We start from the raw sequence: 16,549 nt of genomic DNA on the forward strand, positions 1-16,549 counted from the left end.
AGCTCTTAGACTTACCCAGAAAGACACAGCTGAAATTGCTGCTGCTGGTGATTCTAACATGTATTGACTCAGGGCTGTGAATACTTATGTAAATGAAATATTTCTGTATTTCATATTAAAACACAGTTGCAAAAATGTCTAAAAACATGTTTTCACTGTCAGTATGGGGTATTGTGTGTAGATGTCAACAAAACATATATTTAATCCATTTTGAATTCAGGCTGTAAATAAGTCAAGGGGAATGAATACTTTCTGAAGGCACTGTATGATATTGGGATTACTCAGAATATTACACATGGACATTTCCTATGGCCGGATATTGACTCATTCCATATCCTGAGATATGTGACATCCTATTTTCTCTCTTCATGTTGACAAAAACTGACTGTATACATCACATATGTTTTCTCAGCCCATTCAAGATATGAAGCTATTTTGATTTCAGATATGCTTCTCTTGGCTGAGGTCCATATCCGGATCTTGATAGGATTTTCGATATGCTGAAAATAAGGATCATTTCTGAGTTTTCAGCACATACTCAATAATTTGTCAAAAATAAAATCCATATTTATTATTCACAAATCATTTTTGGATTCCGTCTGGATATCATACATGGTATGCCTGGATATTGACTCATTAGATATCCTGAGATAGAGAACATACAATGTCCAGATAGGCCTATATGAGGAATGACACTGACACTCAGCCTACACAGTATATTTTCTCAGCACATACAATGCATAGGCTCGACTGAGGTCCATATCCGGATCTGGATATGCTAAATAAGGACAATTTCTGATGCTTATGAGTTGAGCACATACCCAATAATTGGACAAATATGAAATCCATATAATTGTTTTTGTTACTCAAATTTCACATTAATACACATAGACATGGCAAAATTACTAGAATTGCAAAAAAAAATGCTTTAAAACTGCTAAATTCTCTCCACCAACAAGAGGGGTGGGAACAGTTTGTCATGAACAGTATTATCATGACATATGGTCATTTTCATGTATTTAACTGTATATCCAATATGTGGCCTATGCAGGAGTCAGTACCACCCAGCTGTTGCAAGCACCATGGTCCAATCATAATTAAACATAACAACTGCAACTCAATGGTCTTTAAAACAAGTCAGGCAGTCTGCCATTTTGCAGATGCTTTTATCTAAAGTGACTTACAGTCATGTGTACATACACTTCTTGCGTATGGGTGGTCCCAGGAATCGAACCCACTATCCTGGCATTTCACACCTCCGGTGTGTAGGCTACATACTTGTGTGAGTGCCACCTCTTTGTATAATCTGGAATAAGTCCAGTGCAACGGCAGAACCACATGAACAGTATGGTAGAACAATGACATAGTGTGATTGACTTCAACTGTACTGAGTAATTGGGCTGCATTGCACATGGTAGGGAGCCCTTGTATCACGGCTGGCCCGCTCATTAGGCAGGATTAGGTGGCCGTCTATGGTGGCAGATTGACACATTTTCTGGGCTAAACTGACCAAGATGCACCTCAAACAACACATAAAACCTCACAAAATTCTGCCAATGACAATTTCTCTCAAGCAGTGGCATGTGGGCTTTTTAGGTGAGCGCTGATGCCGCCCTTTGATAAGCTGTGCCCACTTTGTCAAAGACAGGGGGGGAAATGATTTAGCTTGTCTATTCCCAGTGCGTCCTTCCAGGGTGCTGTTGGAGAGATGCATATTTTTATTTAACTAGGCAAGTCAGTTAAGAATACATTCTTATTTACAATGACAGCCTACCCCCGGCCAAACCCTAACCCGGGCGACACTGGGCCAATTGCGCGCCGCCCTATGGGACTCCCAATCACAGCCGGTTGTGATACAGCCTGGAATCTAACCAGGGTCTGTAGTGACGCCTCTAGCACTGCGACGCTGCGCCAGCATTCCGCCAAAAATGATAATCAAACATAAATCATGTAGCAGATCTAGGATATGGTAGAAAGAGTATGTAACCTTTTCTGTAGCCTACAGGCTGGAGATACATTGTATGAATTACGCTTTTTACATCATGCAGGTTTCTCTGATCAAATAGCCTAACCTTAAATGGCGCTCAATCAAATAAAAAAAAATGTGCTGTCATGTTAACAAACATATCCTAAAAACAGGACAGGTCAAAGTTGAATGGACAATCAACTTTTGTCCAGACGTTTCACCTCATTGTTATGATCAGTGGTTTTAAGTTTGTATCTGTACATTTTTTGACAAGCTGATCATCGTGAAAAAGAAAATACTCTTGCATTTCCCGCTGTGTAAACACATTGCAAATGTGCTCGTGATAACTCCTGATAAAGTTAGGTAGATGATATTCAGAGCTTATTTAGCCAAATTGATTAGTCACAGGAATCAGGATTAATAAAGTCAATTCAATGGCCAGTTTTAAAAACGGTGTGCCTACCACATGGATGGGCATTCATAAAATGATATTGCGGTCCAACGTGGTAGGCTACACCCCAGTAAGCACGAGCCAACGTCTTTTTTTGGTCTTGTCCGGAAGTCGTTTTTTGGTGTTTTACAACCGGTAGGCTTACCACATACAGTAGATATATGGTTATTCCTAAAATTCAATTTCAGGCAACACTGTAGGCTACACCTCAGTAAGCACGGGCCGATGCCTTTGACATATTTTTTTGGTGCAGCTCAGGACCGGCCTTGATATCCACATCCACTGATATTTGTTTTTGGTCCGTTTAAGTTCGGTTCAGATTTTGTCCGGTCTAGACCAGCCTTGATTTGGTCCAATCATAGATGTCTATAAATTACTTATTTTCAACTTTCATTCAAAACCAAAATTGTCCAGGAAATACGTATTTTTTAACATTCGTTTAAGATGCCTTTTCAACGTACTGTAAAATGTGTTTTTTAACATCCGTTTAAGATGCCTTTTCAACGTACTGTAAAATGTGTATTTAAAACAATAGGGAAAATACCTTGAATTCAGAACTGAAATTGAACCCAACTTCAACGTCTGTAAAATCTGTCTTTTTAACGCCTGGGACTTACTGGGACTATTCCGGCCCTGCCTTGTACGGCAAATATTTGCATAGGAAACCTGATATTCCTGAGTTCATTGAGAAAACAAGCAATCGCACCCACTTCAACAAAATAAATATTTGATCTGAAGTTGAAATCTCAAGGCTGTGTTTTGATATTTTTCTTTTGTACAATGTAGGCTATACGTGTTTACCCAAAGTTCATACCAAACTCCCTGGATTACCAGAATTAAGGGTGAAATACAGCTGAGACAGAAACCTTAACTCAACTAAAGGCCTTATACCAACCTGGTTTAGGCAAGGAAAAACAAACTAGATTAACTAGGCTAGCCGGGAGAGCGAGCGACAGAGCGAGCGACAGCGAGAGAGGACAGAAAGAAAGTGAGAGAGGACAGAAAGAAAGCGAGAGAGGACAGAAAGAAAGCGAGAAAGGACAGAAAGAAAGCGAGAGAGGACAGAAAGAAAGCGAGAGAGGACAGAAAGAAAGCGAGAAAGGACAGAAAGAAAGCGAGAAAGGACAGAAAGAAAGAGAGAGAGGACAGAAAGAAAGCGAGAAAGGACAGAAAGAAAGAGAGAGAGGACAGAAAGAAAGCGAGAAAGGACAGAAAGAAAGCGAGAGAGGACAGAAAGAAAGCGAGAAAGGACAGAAAGAAAGAGAGAGAGGACAGAAAGAAAGCGAGAGAGGACAGAAAGAAAGAGAGAGAGAGGACAGAAAGAAAGCGAGAGAGGACAGAAAGAAAGCGAGAAAGGACAGAAAGAAAGCGAGAAAGGACAGAAAGAAAGCGAGAAAGGACAGAAAGAAAGCGAGAGAGGACAGAAAGAAAGAGAGAGAGGACAGAAAGAAAGCGAGAAAGGACAGAAAGAAAGCGAGAGAGGACAGAAAGAAAGAGACAGCGAGCGAGAGCGTGCGTGAGCGAGCGTTTGTGTATGCACAATGCTCTCCCCAGCTAGGAACAGAACAAGCAGTCAGAACAGGATTCCTATTGTGCTCCCACAGGACTATATTAAGGCCTTATCAGCCTGCAACATCAACAGTGTCCTCTGCTTGCTACTGCCCACTGAGCACACAAACCAGGATATGCAGCTAGCGCACACAGCTTTAGCGTGCTAGGCTAACGCTAACGTTTATCGTGCTAACGCTAAAGTTTTTGAGGTGGCGATGCTGTTGCTATTGTGGCGATGGTAGCTATTAAATACATAGCTACTTGAGCATCAGTGACATACTCGAGGGGAGTTGCTGTGTAGCTTTGAGAGTACACCATACGGTTGCTATGTGTATATTTGTATACATGTTGTTGTGGAAATTATGTTTTTATTTAGGAAAAACAAGGTTCAGACACACATGACATTTTCACACCAATCCATAGATCAGCAATAGTCCATAAGCAAGTCCAGTTATGAAACACAGCCCTCAGGGCCACCCCACCAAATCCATGCATAGAATGTACATAGTTGCCACCACTAATTAACAGTGCGAATATGCAAGATGTCTACAATGAAAAGTAAAAGAGCACAGTAAAAGTTGAAAGCATGAAACAAAAAGTTAAGAAGTTCAGTGAGTGTCAGGAATTCAATGTGCCATAAAGCACAAAAGTCTTAATAATTCTGCATATGCCAATTCTTATTTCTTTGTCTTACATTAACTATTGTGCTAGGTTGTTTTTATGCAAATTCAAACCTGAAGTCAGACGGGGTCCATTTCGACGAGCTTAAATCTCAGAGTTTTGTATATTAGGCTAAAGTAATCGACTAGCCTGAAGCTAACATTACCAGAGAGTAAGAGGAAGAGGACCCTCTGTGTACTTATGCTGCTATGATATCAGTTACTGAAATATACAGCAAGCTAATGGATAAACTCAATGGTACACAAACGACGGTGTGTCTAGATGCTAGCCTTCAAGCTACGGTACAGTATGCTCACAAATTACATAGTAATATCAGTTGTTTGGTGGTCGTTTTGTAAATGGCATTTAGGTCACTGTAGTTTCAATGCAGTGTGATACGCCTACAAACTGACCGTTTTCTGGGATTGATATACTAGGAAGTAAAGTAAATACGTAACACGATTGTTACTAAACAAGACACTTCCCAACATGTTGAGTCAATCTCCTGACAACACTCCAATGGATAAACAAAGTGGAATGAAACAAACTAGCCATTCCATGACATTTATGGGCTTTCAAAGGCACACAACGATGCATCAATGCACGGCCCAACGGCTTCGAACTGTACAACAGAACAGAACATTGAAATCAATTTAAATGAAACAGAAAACGGATCTCCCCCACCTCCCAAAAAAACCCTAGATGCACTATGTACAGTCTAAATGTACAATGTACAGTCGGTATTGATTGGCTTATAGGATTGTGGAATGTCAATATGGGCCTCCTCTTTGACACAAGCACTTGGATCTGCCGACTTGTCTATCTGCCCATAATCATTTAGAGTTTAAATTGGGGTTGAGAGATAGCAGCGGCTAACTGAAAAAAAAAAAAAAAAAACTGATGTGATATTGCTAAATCTACCTTTAAAGCTAAACAAAGTGAGCGGACTAGAAGAAACACGCTATCATGCTAGCTACGGCTAAATGGACAGGAACAGGAAGTTGAAATGCCAGCTTGTGCTAACTTAGCGCTAACCATCAGTTATGGGCCCTCACAGATGGCAGTTTCCTCCTCCTAGCCCAATGGGTGTCAATGGAAACGAGATAGCCGGTGAGCAGTTGAACATGGATACAGTGGAGCTACTGTGCGTCATGGCATTGAGCGATATGTGCGTGCGCACACACAGACACACACTCAGCCAGAGCAAACACTCAGATGGGTGTGTGTCTGCCTTCAGTAAGGCTCAGCATAATGGGTGACTTCCTGGGAGAGGAACAACAAGGGGGTCTGACGTCACATATTTCACTCCACTCGACACAACCCGCTGCCATGTACAGAATGACTGGAGATTAGAAGGAGGACAACTTGTTTGTATTTCACAGTATTTGCCAGGGGTATAATACACTGCTTCACAGCAAAGAGGGGAGCACAAACAGAGACTAGACCGTGGTAAGCCAAGTGGCGTCCGTAGCGCTTTTCCTAACCAAAGGAGTGCTTCTCATTCAAGCACATCATCGACAACAACATGTATGTTGCATAATATGTATGTTGCATAATGGGCTGTACCGTCGCCTATGGAAATGGTATGGTTATTAATGAGGGTCAAATAAACACCAAATAAGGGGTCGTGTTCTGCGAAGTGCACACAAAAAAAGTGTATACACATATAGTACCAGTCAAATGTTTGGACACACCTACTCATTAAAGGGTTTCTTTATTGTTAATATTTTCTACATTGTAGAATAATAGTAAAGACATCAAAACTATGAAATAACACATTTGGAATCATGTAGTAACCAAAAAAATGTTAAATCAAAATATATTTTATATTTTGATTATTCAAAAGTAGCCACCCTTTGCCTTGATGATAGCTTTGCACACTCTTGGCATTCTCTCAACCAGCTTCACATAGAATGCTTTTCCAACAGTCTTGAAGGAGTTCCCACACATGCTGAGCACTTGTTGGCTGCTTTTCCTTCAATCTGCAGTCCAACTCATCCCAAACCATCTCAATTGGGTTGAGGTTGGGTGATTGTGAAGGCCAGGTCATCTGATACAGCACTCCATCACTCTCATTCTTGGTCAAATCGCCCTTACACAGCATGGCCGTGTGTGTTGGGGCATTGTCCTGTTGAAAAACAAATGATAGTCCCACTAAGCGCAAACCAGATGGGATGGCATATCGCTGCAGAATGCTGTAGTGGTTTCTTTGCAGCAATTCGACCATGAGGCCTGATTCAAGCAGTCTCCTCTGAACAGTTGATGTTGTGATGTGTCTGCTACTTCAACTCTGTGGAGCATTTATTTGGGATGCAATTTCTGAGGCTGGTAACTCTAATGAACTTATCCTCTGCAGCAGAGGTAACTCTGGGTCTTCCTTTCCTGTGGCGGTCCTCATGAGAACCAGTTTCATCATAGCGCTTGATGGTTTATGTGACTGCACTTGTAGAAACTTTCAAAGTTCTTGAAATGTTCCAGATTAAGACATGAAGGTCGGTCAAAGTAATGATGGACTGTTGTTTCTCTTTACTTATTTGAACTGTTTTTGTCATAATATGGACTTGGTCTTTTACCAAATAGGGCCATCTTCTCACAACACAACTGATTGGCTCAAAAGTATTGGGAAGGAAAGAAATCCCACGAATTAACTTAAGGCACACCTGTTAATTGAAATGCATTCCAGGTGACTACCTCATGAAGCTGGTTGAGAGAATGCCAAGAATGTGCAAAGCTGTCATCAAGGCAAAGGGTGGCTACTTTGAAGAATCTCAAATAAAATCTATTTTGATTGGTTTACTACATGATTACTACATGATTCCATATGTGTTATTTCATAGTTTTGATGTCTTATTCTACAATGTAGAAAATAGTACAATAAAGAAAAACCCTGAAATGAGTAAGTGTGTCCAAACTTTTGACTGGTAGTGTATACACACCCGCGCTCAAACACACACACACAGACACAAACGCCTAAAACATAAATCTCTATTAAATCTCTAAGGAGCACCTCTGAGGACTTGGGTGCTTATGTGAGGTCTAAAAGGACAAATCAAAATGCCGTGAGGGTCCAGGACACATGAGGAGAGTCAACGGAGACACGTCATTGGCTGAGAAAGCAACCAGGGCTGTGATTGGATGGAAACCACAGAACTCTTCTAGCGCTGTATGATCTTAATTGGATCAACGTTGAGAACTTTCCCTTACTAAATATGTATCAACTCCTACAAAAAGATCCATTAATTATAATCCACATTTCCTGTTGCTGCAGGATTATTTTCCTGCTGAAGAAAAATAGCTCAAATTAAGTTACTACATCTTTCATTAAAGAGGATGCTTGAGTAACACTCATGCACACACACACAATGGATATTCTCACCCGTAACACAACTGGACAGGCTTAATTGAAGTTGCACTATGTAGAAATCGCTTCTCCATTTCCTGGTTGATAAAATTTTAATAGTTTGCATGCAACGTCAGTGGAGAGATGGGGAGTCCACAGGGACAAGAGAGAGGGGAGATAGGATGAGGACTGGGGGAGAATGATTGGGATGGAGGATGAAAGAGGCAACGAGGGATGGATGGAGAAAGAAGGATGAGATGGGAGAAAGGGAGGGCACGAGGGATGGGGGGGAGGTTACTCACTACTGTGCGCAGTCGATGAGCTGGTACTCGTTGGAGCGCTCGAAGCACGCCTTCACGCCTTCATCGTCCCAGAGCTGCTTGGCATGTTCGAAGAACTCCTGTTTTTCCACCAATGAAAATAAGAGTGAAGAACAGAGAGGGTTAGGAGGAGGAGAGACACGTGACAGCCCAGGGAGAAACCTGTGTTGTCAAAGCAGAGTGTCTTCAACAGGGAATTTTGTTTAAGACAAGAGAGCCAACTTATCGTCACTTTTGAGTTCCATGTATATTTGCATGATAGATTTAAGTACATTTCATGTAAGTGCCCTCTGTAGCAGCAGGTTAGATGATCACAAGTGTCTTCCATCATATATTATTCACGTGTTGCACCACGTGAAAAGTGAAAAGATTGGTCGTAAGGGATGAAATAAAATAAAACCAAGGTGGAAAACGTCTGATCCATTCACAGCGTGAACACAAAAACAAGAAAAAGGGGGGTAAAAATGATACCGCTCGCAGAAAAAGAGCATCCCCATAATTACCAATTCAATGAGGGGCTAGTGAGTGGAGGAGCAGTCTATGGCTTGTAAGGACAGAAGGTGTGTGGTGGAGGAGGTTGGGAAGGGAACTTGTAATATGAGGACAGGGCTAATCTCACATGATACCGGTGGCTTTTAGAGAGCCAGAGAGACATACTGTATAAAGATTAACTTTTAATATCCAAACCGAGAAAGACAAGACAATAAAATGCTGAACTTTTAGGGAGAAACCAGCGCTAAAATCCAAAACACTTTTTTGGACAACACAAACACACTGTTCGCTGTCTTCTGCCTCAGAAGTATACCAATAGGAAAGAGGGAGGGAGGGAGAAGGGAGGGATGATTGGAGGCAGGAAGACGAACAGAGGAGAGGGAGGTTCTGAGAAACAGGCTCGTTCCTTAGAGAGTCGAGAGATGGGTATAAAATAATTAGTCCCCTGGTGGGGTCATCACATAATAACCACAACACAGGCAAACAAATGGCAACAGACACTCAAAACAAACTCAAATGCTAAACAGGGCTTGACATTAACTTTTTTATCTACTTGTCCATCGAACAAGTTAGGACCGATTTATCACTTTCGAAAGTCCCTTGTCCCAACAAGCTCACTTGTCCCAATCACCCCAAAGGTTTGCTAAAATGGTGACATTACTTCTCAACACCCAATTTTGAGAGACGGTTTTACAACCGGAGTATGAAGCATTGGTTTCATCAACTCTCTCCCCCTCCCCGGCAACAGCACACTGGCTCGTACGCAGTTGATGCCAACACCATGACTTTTCCAGGATTTTCTTTGCTGACCTAAAATTTGTTATAACTGGGTAAATAACTCACTAACTAGCAATGAAAATCAACAAATGTGCACACGTGGCTCGCTTTGATCTCAAAAACGTATGTCAGACTAGAGGTTGACCGATTAATTGGAATGGCCTATTAATTAGGGCCGATTTCAAGTTTTCATAACAATTGGAAATCTGTATTTTTGGACACCGATTTGGCCAATTTAAAAAATAGATATATTTTTTTTACACCTTTATTTAATCTTTATTTAACTAGGCAAGTCAGTTAAGAACACATTCTTATTTTCAATGACGGACTAGGAACAGTGGGTTAACTGCCTCGTTCAGGGGCAGAACGACAGATTTTTACCTTGTCAGCTCAGGGATTCAATCTTGCAAACTTACAGTTAACTAGTCCAACGCTCTAACCACCTGATTACATTGCACTCCACGAGGAGATTGCCTGTTATGCGACTGCAGTAAGCCAAGGTAAGTTGCTAGCTAGCATTAAACTTATCTTATAAAAAACAATCAATCAATCATAATCACTAGTTAAACTAGTAATATCATCAACCATGTGTAGTTATCAATACACAGAAGTATATATTTTTTAAACCTAAAAATAAAAGAAATCCAGGTCACCAGGTGAAATTGTGTCACTTATCTTGTGTTCATTGCACGTAGAGTCAGTGTATATGCAACAGTTTGGGCCGCCTAATTTGCCAGAATGTTACTTAATTATGACATAACATTGAAGGTTGTGCAATGTAACAGGAATATTTAGACTTAGGGATGCCACCCATTAAGATAAAATACGGAACGGTTCCGTATTTCACTGAAAGAATAAACGTATTGTTTTCGAGATGATAGTTTCCGGATTCGACTATATTAATGACCTAAGGCTAGTATTTCTGTGTGTCATTATTTTATAATTAAGTCTATGATTTGATATTTGATAGCGCAGTCTGACTGAGCGATGGTAGGCACCAGCAGGCTCGTAAGCATTCATTCAAACAGCACGTTCGTGCGTTTGCCAGCAGCTGTTTATGACTTCAAGCATTGAGCTGTTTATGACTTCAAGCCTATCAACTCCCGAGATTAGGCTGGTGTAACCGAAGTGAAATGGCTAGCTAGTTAGCGGGGTGCGCGCTAATAGTGTTTCAAACGTCACTCACTCAGACTTGGAGTGGTTATTTCCCTTGCTCTGCATAGGTAACGCTGCTTTGAGGGTGGCTGTTGTCGTTGTGTTCCTGGTTCGAGCCCAGGTAGGAGCGAGGAGAGGAACGGAAGCTATACTGTTACACTGGCAATGCTATAGTGCCTATGAGAACATCCAATAGTCAAAGGTTAATGAAATACAAATGGTATAGAGAGAAATAGTCCTATAATTCCTATAATAACTACAACCTAAAACTTCTTACCTGGGAATATTGAAGACTCATGTTAAAAGGAACCACCAGCTTTCATATGTTCTCATGTTCTGAGCAAGGAACTTAAAACGTTAGCTTTCTTACATGACACATATTGCACATTTACTTTCTTCTCCAACACTTTGTTTTTGCATTATTTAAACCAAATTGAACATGTTTCATTATTTATTTGAGGCTAAATTGATTTTATTGATGTATTATATTAAGTTAAAATAAGTGTTCATTCAGTATTGTTGTAATTGCCATTATTACAAATAAATAAATAAATAAATAAATAAATAAATAAAGTCGATTAATCGGTATCGGCTTTTTTTGGTCCTCCAATAAATCGGTATCGGCGTTGAAAAATCATAATCGATCGACCTCTAGTCACGAATTCATGATTGAACGTGACTGCATGATTGAAAGACTGCTCGTGCCTGTCAATGAAGGCCTACAATAAATTTTACTGCGATGCGCTCTGCAAAGATTGGGAGGACAAATGGCGCTGGAGAACGTAGAGGTTTTACGTGCCCCCAGCCGATTGTTTTTTGTTTGTTTATTTGCAGCTTATTTTTTACTTATTTTGTGCATAATGTTGCCACTACCATCTCTTATGACCGAAAATAACTTCTAGACATCAGGACTGCGATTACTCAGCACAGACTAGAAAATCATTTTTTTCCTTTCATGACTCTGACGAGCCCGACGAAGGATACACTGCTTTCTCGGAACAGGCCACGATCCCTGTGATCTGTGTGAAGAGGAGGCAGAGAAAGAGGGGCCGAAGGTCAGGCTGCTATTTGAGAATTAATAGGCGATTGAATAAACCCCCACTTCCCTGCAATCTGCTAGCAAACGTGCAGTCTTTGGAGAATAAAATCGACGAGTTACGCGGAAAATTAAACTACCAACTGGACATTAAAAACTGTAACATCTTATGCTTCATCGAGTCGTGGCTGAATGATGACAATATCAACATACAGCTGGCTGGTTATATGATGTACCGGCAGGATAGAACAGAAAAATGCGAAAGGCCCAGTACATCACTGGGGCCAAGCTTCCTGCCATCCAGGATCTCTATACCAGGCGGTGTCAGAGGAAGGCCCTAAAAATTGTCAAAGACTCCAGCCATCCTAGTCATAGACTATTCTCTCTACTACCGCACGGCAAGCGGGTACCGGAGCGCCAAGTCTAGGTCCAAGAGGCTTCTTAACAGCTTCTACCTCCAAGCCATAGGACTCCTGAACATCTAGTCAAATAGCTCCCCAGACTATTTGCAGTGCCCCCCCGCACCTCAACTAACCAGTGCCCCCGCACATTGACACTGTATCGGTACCCCCCTGTATATAGTCTCACTATTGTACTGCTGCTCTTTAATTACTTGTTACTTTTATCTCTTATTCTTATCCGTAATTTTTTGAAACTGCATTGTTCATTAGGGGCTCGTAAGTAAGCATTACACCTGTTGTATTTGGCGCATGTGACTAATAGAATTTGATTTGAACATGTCGCACTTTGATCCGATTCTGACCGGGGTAGCCACATTTTTGATATTGTGATGTGTTTTTTTTACTTGTCCATTCAGACATCTTAAATATATAATCTGCTATAAGGTCAATTTTGATAAAAGCAAAATCTTACCGTTGTCGGTCTTTGACCATCATACCATCAAGCACAAGTTTCCTTTTAGATGGTCGCCTATGGGCTTCACATATTTGGGCATAATGGTGGATGGTAATCTGAACAACCTCTATAAACTCAATCTGGCCAGTTTGTTGCAAAAGGTGGAGGGTGACCTTTGTAAATGGATGGACTTACCTCTCACTCTACTGGGTAGAATCAATGTAATTAAAATGAATGTCCTGCCCAGATTTCTATATCTGTTTCAATCTCTCCCTATCCCTGTTCCCGCAGCATTTTTTTTCCTCTCTCGACAAGCTGACCAGACGGTTTATCTGGCACGGCAAAACCCCTAGGGTTGGCCTGGATAAACTGACTCTTGATTACAGTCAAGGGGGCTTAAACCTCCCCAATTTTAGAATGTACTACTGGGCTGCACAGTCTAGGTTTCTGGCTCAGAGGTTTGACAATGGTCCCTCTCCCTCATGGTTGAACATTGAAAAGCTTGAGGTAAATGATGACACTGGGGCAGAATTGTTTTACAAATGGGACAGAAAATCTATAAAAGCCATCACAGGCAACCCTTTAATCATACATTCTGTCCTGGCATGGTGCAAACTACCTGAGCTGTTCGGACGAGGGGGATTCCTTTCCCCTAAAACCCCTTTATGGAACAATAGATTGATCCCTATGTTTTTCCAGAATAGTAACTTTAGACCATGGTCTGATAAGTGGATCACTCTTCTGGAACATTGTTACGAGGAGGGAGTTCTTATGTCTTTTGATCAGCTGAAACAGAAATACCACTTGCCTAACAGGGACTTCTTTAGCTACCTACAACTACGAAACTTTATTAGGGTGACTCTCAAGGGACAATGGAACCTACCTAAGATGTCACCTATTGAACAACTCTGCCACGCAGACCAACCACTGTTCAAGACCATTTCCCGTGTATACGATGCTCTTATGTCAGGACTAACACTGCCTGGGCTAGATAAACCCCGACTTAGATGGGAAAAAGATCTGGATATTGATCTTGATGAGGATCTATGGAGTGACCTATGCAGGGATGGTGTTACATCCACATTGAACTCCAGATACAGACTGATCCAGTTTAATTTCCTCCATCAGCTCTATATCACCCCATCTAGACTGCACAAGTTCAACCCATATATCTCCTCCCTATGTTTTAGATGTGGCTCAGATGAAGGAACGTTCCTCCATTCCACTTGGCAGTGGTCAAAACTACACGGTTTCTGGCAGGGGGTATGGGATACCATATCCTCAATTCACGGGGTTGCATTCCCTTTAGACCCGGAGGTCTGTCTACTGGGCAACTTTACTAACACCAATCTTAGGCAAAGCCATACTATAAAGCGAACAGAAATATTGCTAGCGATTGCCAAGAAATGTATTGCCTTGAAATGGAAATTGGATTCCTCCCTGCCAGTTGCAATGTGGCTATCGGAAGTTAATAGTTGTATCCCTTTGGAGAAAATCACTTACTGCTTGAGGAATAAGTTAAAGACATTTTACAGAATTTGGCAACCTTTTATTGACCATATGGAGATTCTCCCCCCACATCTCATTGATCGAATCTCTATATAATCCTCACATAATGTTTCACACGTAATGTATAATATGCAGCCTACGGCAGGTGATCCAATGTCTCATTTTTTTCTTTCTTATATATATATAAATAAATAAATAAATAAATAAATAATCTGCTTGTCCAACAATTTGTTTTAATTGACCCAGACAAGTGCTAATGTCAAGGCCTGCTAAAGTCGCTGACGCCGATGCAACCGATCCAACCGATGCAACCGATCCAAATGTAGCATGCAATTCACTCACATTTTTTCCTCATATTACATTCTTTCTATCGTCCAATTGTTATTTTTTTATTTTATTTTGTGACAACTGATGCTTTCTCTCCTTTAGTGTTGAACTGCATGTATCTGTTGATAGTCATTAATCTACAAGTAATTCTGCATGCTGAACAACCCAAAGCAATTTTCACTGTTCAGTAGCCTAGTCAAACTGCGCACTGTGCCCAGCTTCGCAGGCTGAACAGCGCAAGATAGGTGGCCTGTTCCTGATCTTGCACATCTGTGTTGCACCCCAAAATGGCTTGTGTGATATTAGGCTTTATTAGTTGAGTGACAACCTATATTATTTGCTAGGTTATTATTATCTATGTGTCGTTGAAAATGATATTTTACTGTAATTAAAAGTAAGCTATCGAAGACAACTCATCTGGCTATACCTGCTGATCAGGACTTACAATATATTTTATTTTGATTGTTCAGGTTTACCATAGGCAATAGTTTTGGTAGTTTTGCTTTAAACAAATCAGTGTATATGCTATATCAGTGTAAAGCTTATAATTTCATAATGGGGAACACAATCACTTTTGCAAGGGCACACTGCATGGCCGAAGGGAGAGAAGATCACTTCATTAAAAATTCCAAACAGTCAAAACAATTAGATTTTGAGATGGGGGTGTGCTATATATTCATATGTCATAGCTCATTTGTAAACAAATATTTACATATAGTGGGTGATGGTGATTTCAGAACCAAAGTAGGGGGGACAAGAAAAACATTGCCCCCCCCTAATCTTATTGGTAGTGGGTTGGTAGATCCCTAGTCTACCTTATAGCTCAGATCAGTTGCCTACATAGTACATACACCATAGACATTGTTTTCCCAATTCATAGACACACACACACACAGCTCAGAGAGGCCTAGCTCATGAGCTCCATCAGAAGCAGATGTTAATGTACAATGGAAAATGTGTTTATGCAACAAATGTTAGTGCATCGAATCATATCGCATCGATTCGTTCTCTAATCAAAACGAATTGCACAAAATATAAATGCAACCATAAAGGTTTTACTGAGTTAGTTACTATAAGGAAATCAGTTAATTGAAATAAAATGTATTAGGCCCTAATTTGTGGATTTCACATAACTGGGCAGGGGCGCAGCCATGGGTGGGCATAGGCCCACCCACTTGGGAGCCAGGCCAAGCCAATCAAATGTACTTTTTCCCCACAAAAGGGATTCATTACAAACAGAAATACTCCTCAGTTTTATCAGCTGTCCAGGTGACTGGTCTCAGACGATCCCACAGGTGAAGAAGTCATATGTGGATGTCATGGCTGGAATGGTTACACGTTGTCTGCGGTTGTGATGCCGGCTGGACATACTGTCAAATTCTCTAAAATGACATTGGTAGAGAAATTAACATTCAATTCTCTGGCAACAGCTCTGGTGCAACAGCTCTGGTGGACATTCCTGCAGTCACCATGCCAATTGTGCGCTCCCTCAAAACTTGAGACATCTGTAGCATTGTGTTGTGTAACACATTTTAGAGTGGCCTTTTATTGTCCCCCGCACAAGGTGCACCTATATAATGATCATGCTGTTTAATCCGCTTATTGATGTGCCACAGCTGTCAGGTGGATGGATTAGCTTGTCAAAGGAGAAATGCTCATGAACAGCGATGTGAACAAATGTGTGCACAACATTTGAGAGAAATAAGCTTTTTGTGCTTATGGAACATTTCTGGGATATTTTATTTCTTGCTCATGAAACATGGGACCAACAATTTACATGTTGTGTTTATATGTTTTGTTCAGTATAAAACGTATCGTTCCTGTATCATATCAGAGCCCATCTATCTAGAAACTTATCGATTGGTCTTAAAAGGAAAAGATGGACATCCCTACTATCTACCATGTGTCAACCATTCCCCAGAAACCCAACACAGTAGGAGGGCATTTAGTCATATTGTCATAGTTTACTTTCATCGGTGGTAGAGAAAGGTTTTCAACACGCACGCCTCAAAGCTGCCATCAGAGGGAAAACAAAACATCCTTCCACACACTGGAATGTGCAAATTGCAAGAAAAAATTCCTACATAGTTCCTATGATATTTCATAAATA

At 40.9% G+C, this 16,549-nt stretch overlaps 1 protein-coding gene across 2 annotated transcripts in view; it reads right to left on the reverse strand.

Moving 5' to 3' along the window:
- Positions 1–16,549, reverse strand: part of gnal (guanine nucleotide binding protein (G protein), alpha activating activity polypeptide, olfactory type) — a 66,655-nt gene that overhangs the window by 24,540 nt on the left and 25,566 nt on the right. For both annotated transcript variants that reach the window (XM_021562623.2, XM_021562624.2), the window contains exon 5: positions 8,271–8,368. In XM_021562623.2, coding sequence (XP_021418298.1) covers positions 8,271–8,368 — 98 coding nt within the window. The remainder of the gene's footprint in view (positions 1–8,270; positions 8,369–16,549) is intronic.

Source organism: Oncorhynchus mykiss, chromosome 15 (assembly GCF_013265735.2).
Source record: "Oncorhynchus mykiss isolate Arlee chromosome 15, USDA_OmykA_1.1, whole genome shotgun sequence".
NCBI lineage: Eukaryota > Metazoa > Chordata > Actinopteri > Salmoniformes > Salmonidae > Oncorhynchus > Oncorhynchus mykiss.